This window comes from Microtus pennsylvanicus, chromosome 6, assembly GCF_037038515.1.
Source record: "Microtus pennsylvanicus isolate mMicPen1 chromosome 6, mMicPen1.hap1, whole genome shotgun sequence".
Lineage (NCBI taxonomy): Eukaryota > Metazoa > Chordata > Mammalia > Rodentia > Cricetidae > Microtus > Microtus pennsylvanicus.
The window spans coordinates 107832597-107856692 of record NC_134584.1 but is presented as its reverse complement, the minus strand read 5'-3'; the positions used below and the strand labels follow the sequence as shown (position 1 = coordinate 107856692).

General features: G+C 48.6%; 2 protein-coding genes and 1 long non-coding RNA gene across 6 annotated transcripts in view; 2 read left to right on the top strand and 1 right to left on the bottom strand.

Moving 5' to 3' along the window:
- The window catches only part of Znrf1 (zinc and ring finger 1), a 102337-nt gene extending 91603 nt beyond the window's left edge, over positions 1–10734 (top strand). Inside the window, exons 3-5 of one of the 2 annotated variants that reach the window (XM_075977299.1) lie at positions 7206–7311; positions 9371–9462; positions 10535–10734. In XM_075977299.1, the coding sequence (XP_075833414.1) occupies positions 7206–7311; positions 9371–9428 (164 nt within the window). In that variant the 3' untranslated portion in view covers positions 9429–9462; positions 10535–10734. Of the gene's footprint in view, positions 1–7205; positions 7312–9370; positions 9463–10205 lie in introns of both variants that reach the window. The other variant, XM_075977298.1, reaches the window with a different exon arrangement.
- A 2614-nt stretch (positions 10735–13348) lies between these two features.
- Positions 13349–17904, bottom strand: Ldhd (lactate dehydrogenase D). Of its 3 annotated transcripts, XM_075977295.1 has the most exons (11): positions 17768–17904; positions 17473–17585; positions 17117–17258; positions 16849–16990; positions 16556–16715; positions 16193–16392; positions 15969–16097; positions 15760–15887; positions 15327–15417; positions 15120–15231; positions 13349–15032 (listed from the first exon to the last, which is right to left on the bottom strand). In XM_075977295.1, the coding sequence occupies exons 1-11, from the start codon at positions 17831–17833 to the stop codon at positions 14867–14869; spliced, it is 1449 nt and encodes a 482-aa protein (XP_075833410.1). In that variant the 5' UTR covers positions 17834–17904; the 3' UTR covers positions 13349–14866. The 3 variants fall into 3 exon arrangements, with proteins under 3 accessions (XP_075833410.1, XP_075833411.1, XP_075833412.1); XM_075977296.1 differs by lacking the exon at positions 15327–15417; XM_075977297.1 differs by lacking the exons at positions 17117–17258; positions 17473–17585 and having other exon boundaries at positions 17768–17867.
- Positions 16343–23981, top strand: LOC142852463 (uncharacterized). The gene is made up of 3 exons (XR_012910966.1): positions 16343–16413; positions 17417–17857; positions 23918–23981. It is a non-coding gene; the product is annotated as an uncharacterized LOC142852463 (long non-coding RNA).
- The last annotated feature ends 115 nt before the right edge of the window (positions 23982–24096 follow it).

The window sequence follows — 24096 nt, the reverse complement described above, 5'->3', positions numbered from 1 at the left end:
TGCGTCCCCAAACACCCCAGCCGCCTGCCCTGCCCGGCTAGCTTATGCCCCGAAATAATTACACAGACACTGTATTCATTTAAACACTGCTTGGCCCTTAGCTCTATCTAGCCTCTTCTAGGCTAATTCTCACATATTAATTTAGCCCATTTCTAATCATCTGTGTAGCGCCCCTAGGTGCGCTTACCGGGAAGATTCTAGCCTAAGTCCATCCTGGGTTGGAGCTTCATAGCGTGCGTCTTCCCTGGAGCAGGTAGCATGGCGTCTCTCCTGCGTCTGCTCCGGAGAGCGGAGCTGTGGAGTCTGACCTCACTTCCTCTTCCTCCCGGCATTCTGTTCTGTTTACTCCACCCACCTAAGGGTGGGCCTATCCAATGGGCCTAGCAGTTTCTTTATTGCTTAACCAAGGAAATCAACAGATTGATATATGACACTCCCCCATCACTTCCCCTTTTTCTGTTTAAACAAAAAAAGGAAGGCTTTAACCTTAACATAGCAAAATTACATATAACAAAACAGTTATCAAGTAAAAGTTACATCAGAAACATTTATACATATAACAAAATTGACCTTAAATCTCTATAAATAAAGCAAAATCTATACTAATGCAAATTATTCATACCTATATCATATCCCCCTTTAAATGTAAAAGAACGTTTATAAACCATATTTGGGAACATGGGCGCAGTTTTTTCTCTCCAAACTGCTTCCTGCTGAATGGGGGCGTCGTTAATCAGATTATTTAGGGTGTAACCTGTGTGCCAGGTTTATCTCAGTTGGCAGTTGAGCAAAGCAATTTTCTGAAGATGTTCACAGCAACCCTTCAGGAGGACGTGGTCCATCATACCAAATCAGAATAGAAGAAATCCATAGAGTCTCATCCTCTGTGAAAACAAAAGAAGAATCTCTTTTCCAAAGTATCATATCCTTAGATCCAAATTTTGAAATCATACCCTCATGATATCCGTTCTGGTTCCACTTGGCAGCCCATATAATGAAATGTCTCTCTGTACTTAGCTCCTTCACAGTCAAAAATTTTAAAGAAAACACAATGTACATAATCCAGACTCTCTGTGAATTTTTCATTTTTACGCGGCTTATATTTCTTTATTTCTTTTAATCTCTTAACTATCTGTACTCTGTCTCTTTAAAGACTTTACCTTTTTTTTAAACCATTAACTTTATTCTCTATATTCTTTTTCTTCTCTGTCCCAAGCCTACGTACATTCATCCAACAGTGTGACTCATTCAGTGGTCTGAATCTGTCCTATTGTGAATCTGCAATTTTTTACTATCCAGGAGCACTTTTGATTTGCGCCTTTAAATCATTAGGCGCTTAAGAATCTAAGCTGAGACATTCCTAAGTTAACTTTTTGCTTTTTGAGCGTATATCTGTGGACCAGGCTGTCTTTGAACTCTCAGAGATCCGCCGGTCTCTGCCTCCCAGGCATTGGGATTAAAGGTGTTTGCTACTACACCTTGAACTCACAGAGATCTGTTCGTCTCTGCCTTCTAGGCACTGGGATTAAAGGCGTGTGCTACCACACCTTGAAGTCACAGAGGTCTATCTCCCTCTGCCTCCCAAGTGTTGGGATTAAAGGTGTGTACTAGGACACACAACAACTCTCTTCCTTTTTTTTTTTTTTAAGAACTTCAACTTTTAGCTTGCATATATTTTTAACACACAGTAAACCATTTAGAAATTTTCTTTGTCTCTGAATCTCTCTTTACTGTATCTCTCTCTGTTTTTCTGACCACAGGAGGCTTTAGTTTACCAAGCAATCTCAGTAGGACTAAAGGCGTGGCTTTGCCAGCTAGATCCAGTCCATTCCTTAGCTTTCCAGCCTCATGGCGGATATACAGGCTGCAGCCATGTTTATAGCCACAACTGGCATTTCAAGGTACCTGCCAGTCAGAGAGCTACAACAGACAACACTCAAGTCCTCTCTCGGTAGCTGGCCCTCCTGCCTCAAACAGTCAGAGTTTGCCCTGGCAGGATGGCCCAGAAAGCCGGCATTTTTAAACGCGCAGCTTTTTTCCTGCTACGGCTGAAAACTGTAAAGCATGCGTTCAGCTTTTCGTCAACACCATTTAAGTGTTTCGTGGCAGGACCTCTTAATAAGCCGCAGGGTTTTGCAGCTAAAGCTGAGTCAGGAAGCCTCTTGGGGCTACCAGGTAGGAGCGGCACTCAGCACTTTAATTCTGAGACTGAGCGTGCAGCACAGAAATTCTTTTCATCCAAGTAACATCCAAATCTGACACACAGAGCACTACGCAGTCTGAAAACACGTCTCTGTATGGCAGCAGGAATCCGCCATGCTCTTCCGCCTGCCTAAGCCTGATTCTGCCTTCTTCCCAGGAGCAGGCGGGGAGCTTTGAGTCATCGCACGGTCTCAGAGCACTCTCCTTCCGATCCCAAGCGGGAACACAAACATAAAGCCAGAGTTTGCACTGGCGGCACAGCCCCAGGAAGCCGCGCTTTAAAATGACACAGCGTTTTTTCTGCTGCTGTTGCCGAATCAGGAAATCTCTCTACAGCACGTCACCAACAAACAGCAAAAATCTGTGTTAAACTCTCTCTCCCTTATTTTTAAGCCTTCTCAGGTTTTCTGTGGACTCAGTTAGCCCCACGTTGGGCGCCATTTGTAGTAATAGGGGCGGCGGCAGGGCTGCGTCCCCAAACACCCCAGCCGCCTGCCCTGCCCGGCTAGCTTATGCCCCGAAATAATTACACAGACACTGTATTCATTTAAACACTGCTTGGCCCTTAGCTCTATCTAGCCTCTTCTAGGCTAATTCTCACATATTAATTTAGCCCATTTCTAATCATCTGTGTAGCGCCCCTAGGTGCGCTTACCGGGAAGATTCTAGCCTAAGTCCATCCTGGGTTGGAGCTTCATAGCGTGCGTCTTCCCTGGAGCAGGTAGCATGGCGTCTCTCCTGCGTCTGCTCCGGAGAGCGGAGCTGTGGAGTCTGACCTCACTTCCTCTTCCTCCCGGCATTCTGTTCTGTTTACTCCACCCACCTAAGGGTGGGCCTATCCAATGGGCCTAGCAGTTTCTTTATTGCTTAACCAAGGAAATCAACAGATTGATATATGACACTCCCCCATCAGGTAGCTATGTAGATGTTCCTCTGCCTGGATCAAAACAAGAGTCCTTTTCCTCCTCCTCTTCCTCCTTGGCTTTTCTTTGACAGATTTCAGGTTTCTAGGGTACCGTACCTGATCTTAGAGAGCAGAGGGGTGCCATTTCATCCATCTCTACCCATCATAGGCTTTACGTCTCCTGTTTGGCTGCTCTAAGTTGGTTCCCTTGTGTGGTCGGAGGCCCTGGCACCAGTACTGTCTGTCTGGTACTACCCCCAGGCAAGCCACTTCCCCCTTGGGCAGTGACATTGGTTGACTTTGCTCATGGCATCAAGACAGTTGGGAGCAGCTCCAGAGGCACCAAGAAAAGAACAGAACCCAAAGGTAAAGCTTCTCTTTGTTCCTGTCTTTTCATTGCCCAGCTTTTGCTGAGCTCCCTCCTCCAGGGTGTGTCTAGCAGCACTTGAATCCATCTGCACTGTTATCACCATGTGTACCAGGTTCAGGGTCCTTGGCTTTGTACCCCAGAGTCCCTGTCAGATGAGTATGGCAGTCTCACAGAAATGCTTGATAGCCAAGCCTCTGCTTCACCTGTTTCTAATGCCCTTTCCAACCTCAGACACATCTGCAACTGCTTATTCTCAGAACCCCAATGATTGAAACAGGAAGTTTTTAAAGAAACCTCTTGAGGATGTGTGCTCTTCCTGCTCTCTGCTTCCTGGGTTCTGGGCTAGGCCTGGATCCCCCACACTATCAGATCCTAAGCCTCTTTTTTTTTTGTGTGTGTGTGTGTGTGTGTGTGTGTGTGTGTGTGTGTGTGTGTGTGTGTGTAGGTCAAAGAACAGCTTGACAGCAGTTGGTTCTCTCCTTTCACCATCTGGGTCTGGAGAGCAAACTCAGGTCTTCAGGCTTGTGGCAGGCACTTTCATGCTCTAGATTCCAAGCCTCTATTTTTCTTCGGGCTGCCCTAGAACCTCCAGGTGGCCTTTCACAGCCTCAATCTCAGAGTTTGCTGCTCTCTGCTGTGTGTCAGCTTGACAGGGTAGCTACAGGGTCTTTCTTCATACTGTGCTGAGACACTCAGGCTGGTGGCAAGGTGTACATAGAACTGCTTTGTGAAGAGGCCATGAAAAGTCTGCATTAATCGACAGGTGTTCAAGTCTGAGCCTGCCGGTCCTTTACTGACCGTGCTCAAAGTCCTCCATGTGGATACTCAATGAATCACCCTTGCTCTCTCTGCTCTAGCTTGATGTACATTTTGAAGAAAGAAAAGTCAGATCAGTCCTGTTGAGGAAGAAAGCCTCTGAGCCAGATCTCCATATCTGCTCCCAACCCCAGACTAGCACCCTGGGGGCCACACGGACCCGCAGAGCCGGTGCAGATGGAACAGTGAGCACATATTGGACATAGGAGTCTAACTTGCTTCTTGGGTTCATTGCTGAGTTACCCATTGGTAGGGGATTCCGAAGGAAAACTGGGAAGAAAAGTATGAAGGTCTATAGCCTGAAAGCTCACATCAGGGGTGAGATGCGCCAGAGAATGGGGAAGAAAGGATGACTCCACCGTCTCTAGACTAAGCAAGTTTTCCTCCCATCTCTGTTGAGGATTTTGTTCTCCAGTATGTTACCATGAAAACATCAGGCATATCAAAGTTGAAAGGCTTTGCAGTACACATGTGTTGCCTGGGCCCTGCATTTTATTATATCTTCTTTGTCTACTCACAGTGCATCTTACCCTTTGAATACTTTCTCAATAAAACGTGAATTCAGTTGTTTTCTGTCAGTGTTCCATTGCTGTGAAGCGACACCGTGACCACAACAACTCTTAAAAAGTAAAACATTTAATTGGGACTGACTGACAGTTAAGGAGTTAGCCCATCATCATCGTGGCAGGAAGCATGGCAGCACACAGGCGGACATGGTGCTGGAGAGGTAGCTGAGAGTTCTACATCTGGGTCAGCAGGAGCAAGAGACAGTGGGCCTGACCAGCGTTTGAAACCCCAAAGCCTACCCCTAATGGCACATTTCCTTCAACAGGGCCATAACTCCTAATCTCTGTCAGGGTACGCCACTCCCTAATGACCAAATATATGCACCCGTGAGGGCCATTCCTATTCAAACTACCACAACAGCGCCCTTCTTTCTATCCGCCTGTCCTCCTTTTCTTTCTTTCTTTCTTTCTTTCTTTCTTTCTTTCTTTCTTTCTTTCTTTCTCTCTCTCTTTCTTTCTATTTGTTGTTTGAGATAGGGTTTCACTGTGTAGCCCTAGCTGTCCTGGAACTCACTCCATAGACTAGGCTAACCTTGAACTCGGAGATCCACCTGCCTCCAACTCCCAACTGCTAAGATTAAAGTCTCCATCACCACACCCAGCTTCAGTGTACTTCTTTGTTGAGGATTTTAAGTATAAAAGTAATATGTGTTCAAGCATTCAAAGCAATATAAAAGAATATTAATGTACTTGGAATCCTACTTTGCTGTCACTTTATTTTTCCAGATTTTTCTTTATCTGCACTAAGTTACATATGGTACCTAGTGCTTTGAGTGGATGGGATTAGCCACTTTAGGGTTTCCTTTTACTTCCCAATTTTGAAGTATGAGGTGACAGTGTAGTGACAGACCATTGTCCATCTCCTTTCTAAGTTTATATTGTTCTTCCTGTTGTACCTGGCTTAGCTAAATGTTAAAAGAGAAAGTTATGACCATAAGTGGCCAGGAAACCAAGTGACTTCTCTCACAACTCCGATGGATAGGAATGTCAATATCAAATTTTAACTATTTATTTCTTTTCCCCGGGACTCTAAGTAGGGGACTTTGAACCTATGAATAATGGTTCCCCCTCCCCCTTGAAACAAGGTTTCTCTGTGTAGCCCTGGCTGTCCTCAAATTCACTCTGTAGATCAGGCTGGCCACCAACACAGAGATCTCCCTGTCTTTGCCTCCCAAATGCTGGGATTAAGAGGCGTGCACCACCACTGCCCAGCCAAATAATTAATATTTTATGGTCCTTAATAGTTTTTTTTTCCACCAAAATAATCAAGATACAAACAGCAGTGGAAAGAGAGGTCACCAGAACAAAGGACCCCAATCCTGCACCATTCTTGAGTTCCTGGACAATATCAAGACATGTGACTTCTCTGGGCTTCCTCCTTCACAAGATAAGCATAACACTGCCTTGCTTAGCTTGTAAGATCCTGCAGCTCAAAGGAAAACGTAGACACAGAATCTCATTATGTATCATGACTTCAGTTTGGGACTGGTAGGACTGTGTCGTGGGAAGTGATCTCAGCTCGTCTTCCTTAACAGCCATAGCCTGTTGTGGTTTGGGGGATTTCCGGGTGATTCCACGTCACTTCTTCATTACCAGACCTAACTATGGGTTTATTAAACTTTCTCCTTGGACAGTCTCTTTAGTCTCTTCTCTGTATATTTTGCCCCACATCTATTCTGAACTCCATATCTAGACTAAAGTGAACTTCTAAGAGTCTCCATTGGTATGTCCCTGTGGAGATAACTCAGTAAACACCTTGATTTGTCTCTCTAACCTTGCCTTTCCTGTGGCGTCTCTTACAGACATGTGCATGCTATTGCCCTACCTTGTTAACACGTGCTGTTGCTGTGTGCTCGGAGTTGGCTCCAGAGTGCGATCCCCGTCTCCACCTCTGCTGCCTCTTGGCTAAGCAAAGGAGACTGAGGTTCCACAGCACAGCACAAATCTGCCTTTGGGACTTGGTTTCACCCCTGCCTGTGACTCCCTGAATCTCTTTGTAACCTGTCTTAGCAGACTTCCCTGAAGTTCCCAGGTGTCTGACACTGTTCCCTTTGCCTGAAATCTAATCCCTCCTACCCCAGACCATGCCTTTGGCTCACACCACCATGACTTCTCCAAAGCTGTCCTTGAACAATCTAAGTAAGTGCTTTTCTTCCCTACTCCTACTGCCTGGATTTCTGGTCAGAAGGCTCTTACAGTTACTACAAATTTCTCCCATTGCTGTGTCCCCTGCACAGGAAGCATAGTGGTTTAATTCATGCAAGTAGTTCCTGGACCTGTGTTTGATCTGTGCCACCCACCTGCTGGTGACTAACCCTGTTGGTCTCCCTGTCTGTCTATCTTGCAGATGACGTACTGACTAAAGATGCGGGTGAGTGTGTGATCTGCCTGGAGGAGCTGCTTCAGGGGGACACGATAGCCAGGCTGCCTTGCCTGTGCATCTATCACAAAAGGTACAAGGGCCTGGCGAGAACAACTCTGACAAATCCCACATCCAAGGGGTAGATGGCCTTCACCAGCCATCCAGTCCTCTCTGGTTATGGGATGATCTGTATACCCTTTGCTCTCTGAAAGGGGTCAGGCATCTGCTGTAGTGACGGAAGGCTCAGTCATTGCTAGGGCATGGCAGAGGTGAATTGCTCAGGGCTCAGCTCTGCTTCAGCAGTTCAGATGGTAGGAGCTGTGGGCAGACCTGGCTTGGAGGTATATAGGATCCCACCTGGAGCTTGGCTCCCTTCCCTCTGAACCCTGCCCTGCAGAGAGAGGTAGCAAGGGTAGAGCAGCTGTCCTTGCTGGCCTGTGCGGCACCCTCCTCCTGCAAGGGCCAAGAGGCAGGAAAAGGCACTACCTGTAAGTCCTGAGCTCTGCTGTAGTTAGCCAGGCCAGAGTTTGTCCTCTGCCTTCAGCGGCTGCCTTTGTTGCTGGTTTTTCCCTAACTGGAAAAGAGACCCCTCCTTGCCCAGGACAAGAGCACACCCTGTGTTCCTATGGCCACCACCTGCTCTCTGCTCCTCCAGCCCACACTGGCACTGGGGCTTTTCTCAGCCCAGCTCAGGACTACTGGTCTTCAGTTTCACAGCTGTGCCTGGTGTGTGATTGGCCTGTGAGAGAACTGTGGTTCTTGATGCGGTTTCCACCACAGACCCTGCAGCATACAGAGAGGCACTAACCAGAGCCAGGAAAGAAAACCCTTGGCCCTCAGCAAATTACCTGTTTGGTTACTCTCTTTGAAAATGCTGAAATGTGGGTTTACAAATCAGGACAGTGTCTTGGAGCACTTGTTTCTTCTTTGATCCAGACAGCCCTCTATAAACACTGGAAGGTGAGGCCTTACTTACACCCCTTCCCAGGCTTACTTAGCGATGTCAGAGAGCCCAAGGATCTAGCTTCCCTTCCTGCTGTTGTAGCCAAGCTCCTGAGAGAGGTGCCCTCACTTATCACTGGCCAGCCTCTCATCTGGTCCCACTTTCTGCCCCGCCTTTGAGCCAGTTAACCTGCTGCTCTATGTAGTCCACCTGCGTTCACCTTCTTAGGCTTAACTGCTGCTATCCTGGGCTTCTTGTACTTTTACTTTGGGCCTCAGAAGGCCACTCTTGCCCTTTCTGCAAAATGAGATGGACCAGAGCCTGTACCTATTCTGCTGAGCCAGGAGCATTCTTTTTTTCCCCCAAAGATTTATTTGATTTATCGAGACAGGGTCTCACTGTGTAGCTTCAGCTATCCTGGAGCTTACTCTGTACACTAGACTGTCCTTGAACTTACAGAGATCGCCTGCTTTTGCCTCCCAGATGCTAGGATTAAAATTGTGCACCACCACCACCCCCAGCTTATTTTATTATTTGATGTACATGGATAGTTTGCTTGCATGTATTTATATGATGTATGTGCCTGGTGCCCACTGAAACCAGAAGAGAATATTGAATCCCTATTAGCTGGAGTTAAAGATGTTTGTGAGCCACACTATGTGAATGCTAGGAACCAAACCTGGCTCTTTTGAAAGAGCAACAAGGTCTCTTACCCACTGAGCCATTTCCCCAACCTCCAGGATCGTGTGTGTGTGTGTGTGTGTGTGTGTGTGTGTGTGTGTGTGTGTTAGCTTTAAATTGTGTATTTGTCTGTGCATCTATGTGTATGTGCATCTGAGTGCAGGGGCCTACCAAGGCCAGAGGGATCAGATCCCCTGGGGCTGCATTTATGGGACGAGTGTGAACCGGAAGACATGGATGCTGTGATCCGAACTTGGGTTGTCTAGCAGAGCAGCATGCACTCTCAGCTACTGACCCATCTCTCAAGCTCCCCTCTGCCCCTGTGTCCTCAGACCATTCCTGATAGTCTTCCCTTCCCTGCTTCTGGGAGGTGGCGGGGGCGGGGGGAGGGGGGCCATAATCATTTCTCCCTGGGGTCCCTTCAGGAAAGATTCTAAAGCCCTTCCCAAGAGTCCAGCCCCTTGACAGCCCCTTTGCAGGAGCACTGTTGTCAGCAGCTGACGTGTCTCCCCTTTACCCGCTCCAGCTGCATAGACTCCTGGTTTGAAGTCAACAGATCTTGTCCAGAGCACCCTGCTGACTGACCCTGCTGGGCTGGCTTACTGACTCCTCTCAAAGGTGAGCCCATACTTGGTGGGGGCTCTGGGTTTACAGAGTCAAGTTTCTGGGCGCTGGGGAGAGGGGCCAGGCTGCCTGATAAACACCCCTCCAAGAAGAATGCAGTGAGCAGTTCCCAGGATGTGGAGGGATTGATTTTCCTGGGGGAACACAAGAGAGGGACCGTAGCCCACTCATGAAGAACTCAGTGCAAAGGTAGACTCCACTCCTTTCCGTGAGGAAAGGCAGAGGATCCCCTGCAGAGTGCATGGGCTAAAGCAAGGGAGCCCAGTTGGGCTCTGCAGCTGTCTCCTCCTTGCTCACCTCTTGGAGGCTCCCGAGGCTCTGTTTCTTTAGAAATGGGAGAATCCCTAAACAGAGGCTGTGGAACGTCCACTGTCCACTGCCCAGTGCTTGTCTGAGGTCTTTTCACTGCTGTTCTTCCACCTGAGGGCTCTGGCCACACTCAGCCCTCCCGTCCACTGCACAGTGTCACAGTAGCAGCAGCCAGCACGACAGCTCCTCCCACATGCACATGTGTCTCCAGCGTGACTGTTCACCTGCTGACCCCTCTCCAGCCCCCACCTGTGCTTTCCGAGGTCTATGCTGGCATATTGTCTCTTTCTCTTTCTCCCCCCACCCTTGGCAATCAGAACATAAGTCCCAGAAAAACCAATAGCCCATTTCTACTTCATCTCACATCCAAAGATTTGGGGGGATTGCCTTTCTTCTCTTTCTCTCCTTGTTCTGTTTTCTTTTGTTAGGTTTATTTTATTTATTCCAAGTAAATGCCCAGACCAGCTGACGGTGTCAGGCAAATCAGGGACATTTGCTCTTTTTACCTTCACCTCAAAATCTGATGACAAGGGGAGAAGACAAAGCAAGGGTGAGAGTGAGGCAGGGGACTGGACCCTGGCTTCAGAATGCAGGTCCAAATGGCCCGCATGATGTTTGGCTTCCGGGGCCTTCCTGGACTGAACCAGACGCCCCGGCCGACCAGCCTGCCCTCAGAGGGACACGCTGCTGCCACCGTGAGATAGAGCAGCAGCTCTCGGCCAGATGGAGCACGACTGACTTCTTCCGACCCACACAGGGACAGACAGCCCTGTTCCTGGGAGGAGGCTCCTCGGACACTGCACAGAGCTGAGCTTGGGACACCAGAGGGAACAGGGCACCCCTTCTGCACTGACTTCCAGAAAATGGTCCTCCCTCCTCCCTGAGGACACCAACTGGATGAGAGCGAGTCTGAGAGAAGAATGAATTGACCTCTATCCTTCCCCTCACCATCAACCCAGGAGGGAAAGGGCATTTTCTTTTTCACCTTTGAAAGGCGTTGTGGGTCTGTCTTTAAAGTGTTTACAACAACAAAAAATTATATAAAAAAAAGTCTAGTGTCGACTGGTGTTTTCCCTCGTGATGTTTACAGATTGCTGTTTGCTGCCCAGCTAAAACCCACTCAGTGACAGAATCAAGCATAGCCATGTCTTCACTGCTAGCACTCTGAGAGCGGGCGGGCACTCGGTCACTTCCTTCGCCCAACACCCCACTTGACTCTCTGTCACTAACCTTTCTACTTTGGGGGATTTTTTTGTTTTCTTGTTTTTCTGTCCCATCTTTCTGGCTTCGTTGTGCACTTTTCTCCCCTTAGTACCCTGGTACCTTGATTTCCTTGCCAAAAAAAAGAAAAGGAAGATGAAGAAGAGCCCATCAAGGATGCTTCCCTTTCCATTCCCATGTCTTTCCTGCCTTTCCTCCTGGATCTGGTCCAATCAGAGGATTTAACAATCACAAATACACTGAAAAAAAGCCTGGACATTTTTCTTAGGCCCTTGTGGTTTGGTTTTGTTTTCCCTTGAGAAAACATAAGACTTATTTAAAGGAACATGTACTGCTCCCTGTTTTCAGGCACACTGAGAACATTTTAGCCATTGATATTCACACGTGGCATCAGCCCATGCAGGATAGATTTCTGTATTTATATATTAAAATACAAAAAAAAACCCTTATAAAATATTTTAAAAATGTTCAAAGCTCGGGAGAAAAGCTTTTCATCAGTCAAGGTGTTTTGATATGGTATTAAAATAATATCTATAAAAGATACACTGTGTGATCTTATTTTAATGAAGTGTTGTACACAGTCAAGGAGTAGAGGGCAGAGACCAGTTCCCTCTGTCCACCTCCCCAGCACAGCACTCTCTTAGCACCTGGAGTGGCTCTTAGCCACACCTGGGCCAAGGCTGGGCGATGGAGGCTCAGGTATGGCTTTCAAGTTTATGAATTCTTAAGTAATTGTCAGTCTCCTGTCATTGCTGATTGTGATGGAATGTTTCTGGGAAGATAGGGGCAAAGATCTTGCAGTCATCAGGTGCTGCAAGGATGTGGGCACCTCCAGGTGCCAGCCCTGCCCACCCTTCACAGCCTCTGCTCCCCGTCTTGTATTCAGCTTGCCCGATGCTCCATCCGCAGCTCAGTGCTGACTCATGGGCATGCTTCGCTGAGGCCCAGAAAGAGGCCTTGGTTTGGAACTATGCCAGCTCACAGTGTCTGAACCAGAACCAGCCACTCAGCTCATAAATGTTGGCAAATTGCAGGCTGGGCAGGAAACTCAGGGCAGGGGCGGCAGTGCAAACCTGCCCCGTCTCCTAGCCAGGTTCCAGGAGTTGCATTTCAGGGCCTCCTGCAGAGCCAGCTAAGGAAAGCTCTGGAGGGAGATGGCTACATATCTGTGCCATGGCCATTTCCAGACCTGCCCCTTGTACTGCTGCCTCAGGGCCCAGTCCCAACAGGCCCTCAAGTTTGGACTATGCTACCATTCTTGGTCTGAGGTCACCTAGCCTCAGATGCCTCCTGAAGTACCTACTCTGTGTGGACATTTGTCGGCCAGTGGGCACGTGCGAGCCCAGGCAGGCAGGCAGGCTCAGAGAACTGAATGCTTTAGAGTCTGAGTGTTGAGACCTTGGGACCTGAGCTGTGAGCACTGTTAATACTAGAAACTTCATTGTCTGTGCTGGGGCATTTTATTTCCTGACAGAATGGTGAGGCAGTAACTTCATCTGAACTTGATTCCTTGCATGTGAAGTGGGGACACAGTGATGCAGCTCGGAGTGAGGGTCAGGGATCTGCCCCAAAGGCCTGGCACATACACAGCAGGCTTCCTTGTAGCTTTGTCACTGCAAAGGGCACTGTTCTACCCCCAGCACCTCCAGCTTCTGCCTGGCAACTGTGTCTCCCTGTTCTATATATAATCCTACCAGCAGAACTGGCAGGGCAGGGCCCAGCCCTGAAAGCAATCTCCTTGCCTGACCCCTGGGCCTGGAGACAGGCTTCATGTGCCCACCTTGGCTATGTGAGCCCAGCTGCTTTGGCGGAGCTGTGGCTGAGTCCGGTGGTTGAGTTGGTTGGGGCAGCGCTGGGCCCCACTCCGGGTGCTATTCTAGGCTCTCTAGGCGGTGCTCATCTCATCCCCAGTGACTTCCGCCCCCACCCGGCACACCAAAGCCCTCTGTTGGCTGTCACGTCCTCTGGATTTGGACCCAGATTGCCGGTGCCTGGTGTGAGGGTGGAATAGGCTTGTCTGGGCTTCCCAGGTGGCACTTGTATTTGCCACCTGCCATCCAGACCACTCTCTAGAACCCTCTGTTGCTCCTGCTCTGCCTTTCTAAGAGGGAGGAAAATATGGAAGAGCCAAAAGATGGGTTCTTCCCCTTTGCACCAGGAGCCCAGAAGGCCTTCTGAGAGCTCCAGGAGCCCCTTTTGGAAACCACCCATCTAATAGCCATTTAATAGTATTGAAGCTCATAGGAGAATGTCCTTCTTAGGAGATAGATGCTGAACTATATAGTTGAGTGATTTCAAGCAATGTATAATCTAACTCCAAATGGTTCCCCCCAAAAATACACAAAGCAAATAAGGCAAAAATGTCCATTGTTGAATCTTCAACGACTGATATTCAGTGAATAGTGTACTTGTTCTTTCAACTTTTCTGTATGTTTGGAATTTTCTTTAATAAAAGAAATTGTGGGGAAATGACTGTTTATTGAGTGTCTACTAGTCGCTTGTTACTGGAGGGGTGGGGTGTAGAAGCCCTGCCCAGCGGAACTCAATTCGGGAGGGCTTGTGGGAGGGGCACACAATCTGTCTGGGTTAGGGTTCACCAGAGCCCTCTCGTTCCCTGGTGATTGAGCAACCGATGTTTGGGTTTCTACATCCTGAAGTGGTTTAGGAGAGAACCATGAGACAGACATCACAGAAAAGGGGTCCTTGGAACTGAAGTTGGACTGAAAAAGTAACAGGGTGGCGGCCTCTTCCGGGAGCATGGTGGGAGAAAAGAGCGAGGGGGTTGAGAGGCTGTTACTTCCCCTGTCCGTGGCTCCTTCCTGTTTCGTTTTTCCAACCCAAAAACCTAGGAGTAGGGGAAATGGTACTACAGTTGACTGGGATCCACAGGGGTAAAAGGTCTTGAGACTGGCCACCTGACCCTGGGAGGTAGGAACTAGAAGACGCTATTTTTCAGATTTGTGGTGTCACGCGCCCTCTTGTGGACTTCTGAGGAACAACTCCCACGTACCTCCAGACAGGCGCTCTGATCTGGGAATCTCAAAACTGCCAGGCCCCCAAGTAGGCAATATGCTGACTTTGAAGGTAAAAGCTGGTGGGTGGTGCATTATAATGGTATAACAGTATAATGTCATGGAGACAGGTGGTACACAGAGGATTAGCTCACCCCCATTTCTAACGGCCTATGTGGCAGCAGCTTGAAGAGAGTGTTCCAGTCTAAACCTAGTGGGGAAGCTGTCAGAAGTGACCTCCTCCACAGGTGGGTCTTCTGCCTCCGGTACGCAAATGCAGGAGGGTTGGGACAGGCTTTCTTCCAAAGCCTGAACTTGAGCCACTTGCCCAGGCTACTGTCAGTCTAAGAGGACGCCCCGGAAAAAAAATGGCTCATTAATCCAAGGTCAGAGACCAACGGGTACAGGATACAGCTACAAATAGGGTTCACATTCATGGGCATTGGCGGACAAGGAGAAGGCCTCACTGTGGAATGAAGGCTCCTTCCCTATGTAGAGGCGTGGTCCTGCCCTATGTATAGGATGAGCTGTGATGATGCTGGACACCAGTGGGAGAGGCCTCCACAGAGGGATCTGATCTTACTCTGGGAGGAGACCCACACCATCTCTGCCAGCCAGGAAGAAACTCCGCTGGGAAACACCTGGGTTTTCTACTGGAGCAGAAGGCTAAGAACGGCAAGGAAAGTATTCTCTGTAAGTCCATCCTCTTGACCTTCACCTTGAGAGCCAGCTACACAGACACCTGGCAGGCACAGATAGCGTCAGTCATTCTGTCTTGTAGAGCCAGTGGCATGAAGGGGAGGTCGTGAACAGGGGCTCTGCATTCTGGGGACTGTAGGCCAGCGGTTTCAAGTTCCTCACAGCACTTTGCCTGGGTTCATGAGACCTCTGGGATCCAGTGCGTCTTTGAGCTGCCGCATGGTCGCCATGCCCACCGTGCCCACTTCCTCTTGCAGCAGCTGTCTCTTGCCCAGCCCGATGCCGTGCTCTCCCGTGCATGTCCCATGGAGTGCCAGGGCGCGCCTAGGAGGCCAGGTGGAGTCCTCAGCAGCCCCCTCTCCGCTGCCTCTGCCCTCCCCAACACCCACCCCTCCCTGACTCAGCCCTTACCTGGCCAGATTTTCTGCAAAGGCCTTGACCCTGCTCTGCTCCTCCACATCATCTGGGTTGACCAGTATGATGCAGTGAAAATTGCCGTCACCCACGTGCCCAACGATGGCTCCTGGGGACCCAGAGAACAAAGCTGTCACCTCTAACCTCCTTGCCCAGGCACCAGCAACCCCAGTGCCTCCCAACAGGAAGTTCGTAGAACAGAACCTGTGAGTTTTGAGGCCTTAAGGTCCTCCTTGGCCTCTACCAGGATCTCTGGCAACCGGGAGATGGGCACACACACATCCGTAGAATAGGCCTGAATCAGAAGGCAAGCTCATGTGGTTCTCCCAGTTGCCCACTGCCTACCTAGAGGTAAGGGGCCACTGTGACTCAGGCTTAGGACCCAGGGGAACTTGATGCCACTGAATGAAACATCTGTCCTCCAGCCCACTCTAGCCTTGGTGTGTTTATCAGCTCAGGTCTCCACTGCTCCCCTGGACCACATGCAGGTTCCCAGCACCCCACACTACCCTCCTAGTCCTCATGACCACCCTGCTAGCCCTTGGGGAGCCTCAGCCTTCTCTGCTGGGTAATGGGTTGAGGAAAGGGCTTATGAGCTGAACTACCGATCCCACCTCCACCCTGGCCCCCAGCTCACCTTCCGTCCAGGAGACAGGGCCAAGACTGCGTACCAAGCATTGTGCCGTGCCGCCCAAAGCTCGCTGCGCTTTTCAGCCTCCTTGGCCCAGGAGAAGTGAGAGCCCCCGTTATCCTGAGTGATTGCCTCTGTAGTAGGAACAGAAAGGCTGTCCCTTAGCCCCGCACTAGGACAGCCCAGGCCCCACTGTGCTATCCTCCCCAGCGCACCTGTGCGTTGCACCTGTTCTGCTAATGCCTGCTGGGAGCCATGGAACTCCAAGAAAAGGGTGGGTGCCACGGGGCAGTTCAGTTTGCTGTGTCTGTTGCAGGCATCCATCATGACGTCATCCAGGAATTCTGGAACCAGGGAGAGGGCTACTTCAGTGAGGCCTGGCCTTCTGTGAGGGCCTTTTCTATAGAACCCACCCCAACTGACTCAGTTTCTTGCTCACCAATGCGAGCCACAGGCACTGCAGACTGAAGGATCTGAACGGTGCTGTCCACAGCGGCTTGAACACTGGGGAATGCACAGGTGGCTGCCACAGTGGCCTCGGGTGCAGGATGCAGGCGCAGGGTGGCAGAAGTAATGATGCCCAGAGTCCCCTCTGAGCCCACAAAGAGTCCTGTGAGATTGTAGCCAGCCGAGCTCTTCCTGGACCCAGGGACACATAAGGTAGGTGAGTGATTTCTGTCTAGAAGCCTAAAGCTAGGAGACAGGCTTGGACTGTTCTCCTGCAGCCCCAGCTACCATCATAGTGCTTGTGATTTAGTGACCTGGCTTGGCCTTGCGCAGGGCCCTCCCGAGTATCCCTCACCTGTAATGGCGGCCCCGGCCTGCAGTATGAAGCAGCCTGCCATCAGGCAGGACCACCTCCAGGTTGATCACGTTGTGTCGCATGGTTCCATAGCGCACAGCATTGGTGCCTGAGGCCCCGGTGGCTGCCATGCCACACAGAGAAGCATCTGCACCTGGGTCTAAAGGATAGAGTGCTGGAGAGGGCAACTTGGGAAGCTCTTTCCCTGTGGGAAAGATGGGGTCCTCTGAAATCCCCCAAACAGCCCCCCCAAGCCCTCAGGACCCTGAGGAACTGGTTAGTCCTGGGCCTACCAACAGGAAACCAAAGGCCGCTGTCCCGCAGGTGGGTATTGAGAGCTTTTCGGGTGACACCAGGCTCCACCACCACAGAGAAATCTTCTGTATTCAGCTCCATGATTTGGTTCATATGGGTCAGGTTGATGCACACTCCACCCTGGTGGCAGGGAAGACAGGAAAGCTGCCCAACTCGGTTTCTAGGCCAGGAGCAGCCCCTAGGACCCCATTCTGTGGCTGAGGCCCCACATGCCAGAGCTCTGACAGGTGGAGCACCCCATTATACCTGTATAGCACAGACTCCCCCCTCAACACCAGTGCCGGTGCCAAACGGGATGATGGGAACACCTTGGTTGTAGCACAGGGTTGCCAGGCGGCTGACTTGGTCCACATTCTGAGGCCACACCACAACATCGGGCGGTTGGCACCTAGAAGCAGGCAGACCTCAGAAGTTTCGAAAGGCGTTCCAGCCCCTCGCCCTCTCATTTCCATTAACCTGGAGTTTTCCAAGGACCTGAGGACGGGGCCTCAGCGGATTGGAACAGAGAACACCTCTCTAAAGAGAACGCCCGCACATTCCAAACAGGTGGCAAGAGACCAGGACAGCCCAGGACCCTCAGTCCCAGCAGCAACTTCTGATACCTATGCATCGACTCGTCATGCCCGTGATGCTCTCTGACGGCAGAAGCAGTGGACACGTGGGGGCTCCCTACCACTGCCTTCAGAGCTTCCACAAAGTCCTGACTGAGTCCACCCTGCCAGGAAGAAGCAGTGAGTGTGAGGGCCATAGGGAAGATAATAGAAGCTGCAGCCCTACCCTGTGGCAGGAGGGGAGAACAGGAGCCGGTCAGATTGCAAGAGATGACGTCACAGAATCTCGAGCACTTCGCACCAGGCTCCCCACCCTCCAGGACCCCATCCACACGTAGACTTGTACCTGTGACCCCCTGGAGCAGTAGCCCCTCCAGGGACACAGCCTCTGGGTTGCCACCCGAAGGAACATGGCCACAACCAAACCGCAGCTAAGGTGAGAGTACTAGGAAGGGGAGGAGGCAGTGCCAGCCAGCCGCTGCGGGGCCCAATGGCCGTACTGGGTGGAGCCTGCTTAAGGTGGAGCTAGCTTAAGGTGGCCCCTGCAGATCTGGAAACAAGGACAGCAGCCACTTTCTTGCCTTAAAAGTCGGCTGCTTCCTGTAGCCCTTAGCGCAAACTCCGCGCGGGCATGGAGGCTTTAGAAGTTTCACTGACTCCTCGGGCTCTCCCGCCTACACTTCCAACTTCCTCTTTGACCTCTAGGCTCTAGTTTCCCTTTTCTTTCCAGAGCTCAGGCCAGGCTCATGACCTTGGCTCCTACACTGGACCCTGAGGTGTGTGAAGCCTGTGTCTAAGTATCACAGACAGAATACCAGCCATTTCTCCGCTTGGTGCATGAGTTCAGTCCTCAGGACCCACAAGGTGGAAAGAGAGAACGAGCTCCAGCAAGTTGTCTCTGACCTTCATATATGTGCTATGTAGTGCGCGCGCGCGCATGTGTGTGTGTGTGTGTGTGTGTGTGTGTGTGTGTGTGTGCATGACGCACACATCACTCAATTTGATTGCCTTAGTTCCCTTTTTAATCTTTTTTAATTATTTTTTAATTGTTCATTGTGTATACAGTGTTCTAGTGGGTGTGAGCCATCATGTGGGAATTGAACTCAGGACCTCCTGAAGAACAGTCAGTGCTCTTAACCTCTGAGCCATCTCTCCAGCCCCCAACTTGGTACTTTCTGGCCTGCAGAGATACATGTTGACAGAGCACTGCATACATAATAAATAAATAAATATTAAAAAAAAAAGAAAGTACCAAGTTCAAACAGTCTACCTGGAAGCAAGCTCACTTTAACATTTCATTAACACCATAGCTAGACCTGACAATGTTAAAGTTCTGTATGACCGTTTCTTTCCATTCTCAAATTCTCCAGTTGACTAGAAAAATTCCTACACTTTAACTCATCTTGTTCTCAAAGGAATAGAGGAAAAAATATAGACAGGGCAACAGCCGCTATATATTAACACAATCCAAACGTTGGCCCCCAAACACAGTCATACAATTTAAATTAGACAAGATGAGACTAACAATTTTAGCACAGATGATTTGAAAACAGAAATGCAAAACTGAGTGCAGGAAAGCCAGCTCAGCAGTTAAGAGCGCTTGCTGCTCTTTCTCAAGACCCAAATTTATTTCCCAGCACCCATTTAATGGTTCACAACCAGCTCCAACTCCAGTTCCAGAAGACACGGCACCCTCTTCTGGCCTCCACAGGCACTAGGCATGCTCGTGGTGCACAAACATACAAGCAAGAAAAACATACACAATAAATAAAAATAAATCTTAAAAAAAAAAAAGAAATGCAAGATGAAGTGGCCAGAGGTTTAAAACTCAGTGACTTTCAGTAAGCCAGGAGCAGCTTAAGTCATGGCTCCCATGCCTTAAAATCATCTGAGCCAGCCAAGCACGTGGCGGCGCACACCTTTAATCCCAGCACTTCAGAGGCAGAGGCAGGCAGATCTTTGAGTTCGAGGCCAGCCTGCTCTACAGAGGGAGAGCTCCAGGACAGCCAGGACTACATGGACAAACCCTGTCCAGAAAACAAAACAAAACAGCATGAGCAAACAAAACACTGACCAGAAATCTTCCTGGGGGCACCAAGATGATAGTAAAAAATGTAACGTTCTCTATGGTTACATAAATCACAGGGACAGTTTCCTTAATAGCCTCATTTCTCTGTCTCAAGTGATTGAACAGAACCCCAGTTGGCTCAAAAGAGCCCTCCAAATTTCCAAATTGACAAGACCTCTCATACAATGGCATAAGATCCCAAATGCTTCAACAGAGCTCAAACAGTTGAGATTGTTAAAAGACAAAGCCAATCACCAAATACCAGATACCAGAATGGTTCAAAATGAACCTAACTAGCTCAAAGGAGCCCCAAGCCCTGAATCCTGGGGTACACTGACTGGAAGAAACTCACTAAGGGCCAATTTTTTTTTCAAAATCCAAAACAAGCCCACATACTTATTTCTCTGCTTTATCCGATAGAAGTGAAAAGCACCTGATGCCCCAGAAATGGGAAGAAAGGAAAAGTCCCTGGAATCAAGTGACTTCAGGAACTGGGCGGGGCCCTTCCATCTTCCTTATTTATCTGCCGTCAATTTGTTCCAAGTGGCCACCACCGGAAAAAAAAAAGTCTATCTTCCTGGTTATGTCACTGAAATTGTGACTTGGAGTTTTTAGGGCCAGTGCCTGAGCCCTGGCATCGCCTACAAAGCCAGGCTTGGCCGCCCACTGCCAACAGGCCGCTTCCAGAAACAAATGATACTGAAAAGCAGAGTAAGATGTATTAGATGTGACCACACTAGGTTCAGTGGCTCACCCACCTCCAAGCCATCTTTAGGGTCCTAACATGAGGTTTAAGCAGAGGGGAAAAGAATCAATCAGCTAATCCATCCTAGCTGAGGTGTGTCATTGTCTCCGTCCCGGTCTCTCCTGCAAAGTGGGCTGACCAGTCCTCAGCATTGTACGAAATCTCTGCCTCTGGTTAGCACCAAAAGCCCAGTTTTTTGCTCTTTCCAGCTTGAGGTCCATTGTCCCAATATCCTGATAGCCTGAGGGAGGAACACAGTATCTGTTTATAATATCTTCATTCCTGTAAGGATGGTTACACAAACACATCACTTTTAAATAATTAATTCCACTCTTATGGTCCCTAAAGGTTCTTGTTCATCTCATAATGCAAAGTTCATTTAGCCCATTTTTAAAGTTCCCAAAGTCTTTTTTTTTTTTAGATTTATTTATTAAGTATACAGTGGTTTGTCTGCCTGTAGGCCAGAAGAGGGAACCAGATCTCATTACAGATGGTTGTGAGCCACCATGTGGGTGCTGGTGATTGAACTCAGGACCTTTGGAAGAGCAAGCAGTGCTCTTAACCTCTGAGCCATCTCTCCAGCCCTAAAGTTCCCAAAGTCTTAACAGTTCCAAAATTGTTCAAAAGCCCCAACAGCTTCTCTAAAGTCACGGCAGTCTCTTAACTGTGAGTCTGTGTAAAATAAAACAAACTACGTACCTCCAATAAACAACGACATGGAATAAACTTTTCCAGTCCAGAATGAAAGAACTGGAATGATAGTAAGAAAATGCTTACTGAAGCAATATCAAAACCCAGCAGGGCAAAACACCAAACTCTGCAACTCCACATCTGGCATCTGGGACTCAAGATGGAACCATCTGGACACGAACAGCTTCGGACAGCTCTGCCCACCTAGCTCTGCTGCCTGAAGTTCACATTCCCTCTGTCTTGGGCAGGCTTCGCTCCCATGTCCGCAGATTTTTCTCATCAGATCTGCTGTCTCCAACATCCTGGAGCCTCTGCTGCAGTGTTTGTCTTTATCTTCAGACCTTTACGTGATGATCTGTCAGGGCCTCCCTACAAAGAGTCGTACTCTGCTACTATCGAATGGCTTAGGCAGCTTTCTGGAACTTTGGCACAAACTCTATGACACCCCCCCTTACCCTTGCATCTTTCTTATCTTCAAAAACAGTACCATACAGAAGACATGGTCAAGTTCTGTTTGCAAGTTGAGATGTATCTTGTGCCCTGACCCAGTCAAAACACTTTCCTGGGCAGCCATTGTGGAGCAGAGAATCCCCCTGCGGTAGTATTCTCAATTTCGGCTCTCTGTTTTCACAACTTGGAGCCTTAGATGGGTGGGTCTTGCCTTCTGGGCACCTTCTCTATTATCCCAATGCAGAGCAAGAGGCTCACCTGGGATGGTGTTAATGTCTTCAGCAATTTCAGATGCTTCGTCTACGTCCTCCTTGCTTGTGCCTTTAAATTTGCTCTCACCCCTTCCTCACCAAACCAAACATTTCCCCTGTCTTTCTGTCTCTAGTTATGTATCTGAGTAAAAGCAGTGAGCAGTAACCATATCACAGTCTGAATGCTGCCGTGCCTTAAATTTCCTCCACCAAACAAGTGAGTTCTTTCTTAAAAAAATATTTATTTATTTATTATGTATACAATATTCTGACTACATGTATGCCTACAGGCCAGAAGAGGGCACCAGACCTCATTACAGATGGTTGTGAGCTACCATGTGGTTGCTGGGAATTGAACTCAGGACCTTTGGAAGAACAGGCAATGCTCTTAGCTGCTGAGCCATCTCTCCAGCCCCCACAAGTGAGTCCTTTGCTGTAAAATTGTTTCACCCTAGTTCTCAGTACATGGACAAAATTTGGACAAAAGCCCGTCCTGTTGCCCCGTGCTTAACCAGTGTTGATGAGAAAGCTGGTGGGATTAATATGGTGCTTGATACCGTGTAATAAAGTTTGTCCTCACAGCCGGGCAGTGGTGCTGCACGCCTTTAATCCCACACTTGGGAGGCAGAGGCAGGCAGATCTCTGTGAGTTTCAGGCCAGCCTGGTCTACAAGAGCTAGTTCCAGGATAGCCAGGGCTACACAGAGAAATCTGTCTCAAGAAAAAAAAAATCAGGCTGGAGAGATGGCTCAGTGGTTAAGAGCATTGCCTGCTCTTCCAAAGGTCCTGAGTTCAATTCCCAGCAACCACATGGTGGCTCACAACCATCTGTAATGAGGTCTGGTGCCCTCTTCTGACCTGCAGACATACACACAGACTATTGTATACATAATAAATAAATAAATATTTAAAAAAAAAGAAAAAAAGAAAAAAATCTTTTCCCATTCTGTAGGCTGTTGTTTTGTCTTGTTGACCGTGTCCTTTGCTTTACAGAAGCTTTTCAGTTTCAGGAGGTCCCATTTATTAATTGTTTCTCTCAGTGTCTGTGCTGCTGGGGTTATATTTAGAAAGAGGTCTCCTGTGCCAATGCTTTCAAATGTACTTCCCACTTTCTCTTCTATGAGGTTCAGTGTGGCTGGCTTTATGTTGAGGTCTTTGATCCATTTGGACTTGAGTTTTGGGTGCACACCTTTAATTCCAGCATTCAGGAGGTAGAGGCAGGAAACTCAAAAGGCCAGGGCTATTCTTGGCTACATAGTGAGTACCCTACTCTGGGTACCAACTTCAAGGCCTGTCTTCAATATTTGCAACCCTGTCTCAAAAAAAAAAAAAGAACGGAGGAAAGAAAAGGAAAAAAGAAAGAATTGTATTTCAGCAAAAATATGCACTGTGGGGCTGGAGAGATGGCTCAGTGGTTAAGAGCACTGGCTGCTCTTCCAGAGGTCCTGAGTTCAATTCCCAGCAACCACATGGTGGTTCACAACCATCTGTAATGGGATCTGGTGCCCTCTTCTGGCAGAACACTGTATACTTAATAAATAAATAAAATCTTTAAAAAAATATGCACTGTTTTCAAAGCCTTCCTCTGTCCTCATCCTTTATTCCTATGAGAGAGAGCAATAGAAAACAGTGCTTTGAATTTGGCAAGGTCTTTAGAAACATCTCACAGAGCGCTCATTTGGCGGGGTCATCATAAAATATGAGCAAGAGTGTGTTCAATCTTCTTTTTGTATCTTTCAGTTTTGTCTCAAAATATGCATAGCTTTTACAAAAGCAGGGACACATTCTACTTTTGTGTAGATATGTATGTGGTGCTGGGAATCAGTCCCAAGGTCTTTGCACGCTAGCAAATGTTCTGCTGTTGAGCTACATCCTCAGCCTAAGTAGGAGCACACCAGACAGATTGTCACATACATCCCGCCTGTCCCCTTTCATTTCTCCATGAATTAGACACCTCCGCCATGTGATCAACACACATTTTCAGTGTCTCTTCCAGTTCTGTTTATATATAACTGCAATGTATTTGATTCACATTGTCAAAGATCTAGATTTGAAAATGATACATATTCTCTTTTTTAGACAATTTTATATTTGTGTGTGTGCGTGCACTCACGGATGTGCCACAGTGTGTGTGTGGAGGTCAGAGGACAACTTGTGGGAACTGGGTCTCTTCTTCCACCTGTTGTGGGAGACCAGGGTTGTAGCTCGGGTCGTCAGGCTCGGTGACCAACACCTTTCCCCTCTAAGCCATTTTACCAGCCTGGTTGTTTTTTGTTTTTTTTTTTTTTTTTAGGCAGAGTCTACATAGCCCTGGATATCCTGAAACTCACTGTATATCCCAAGTGCTGGAATTAAAGGCAAGTACTGTTTTTCATAGTCAGCTCCAGCCCTGTTTTTGAGACTGGTTCTCACTCTGTATCTCAGACTAACCTGGAACTTACTGGGTAGCAGCCCAAATTGGTGTCAAACTCA

Excerpts from the sequence above, each read along its gene's own strand:
- Ldhd (XM_075977295.1), bottom strand. The coding sequence starts at position 17,833 with ATGTTCCTTCGGGTGGCAACCCAGAGGCTGTGTCCCTGGAGGGGCTAC. Across the intron at positions 16,393-16,555 it reads GGCCGGGGCCGCCATTACAG|GAAGAGCTCGGCTGGCTACA; the intron begins GTGAGGGATACT and ends CCCTGGGTCCAG. Across the intron at positions 15,232-15,326 it reads TAAGGCCTCAAAACTCACAG|GAGCCATCGTTGGGCACGTG; the intron begins GTTCTGTTCTAC and ends CTGGGTCCCCAG.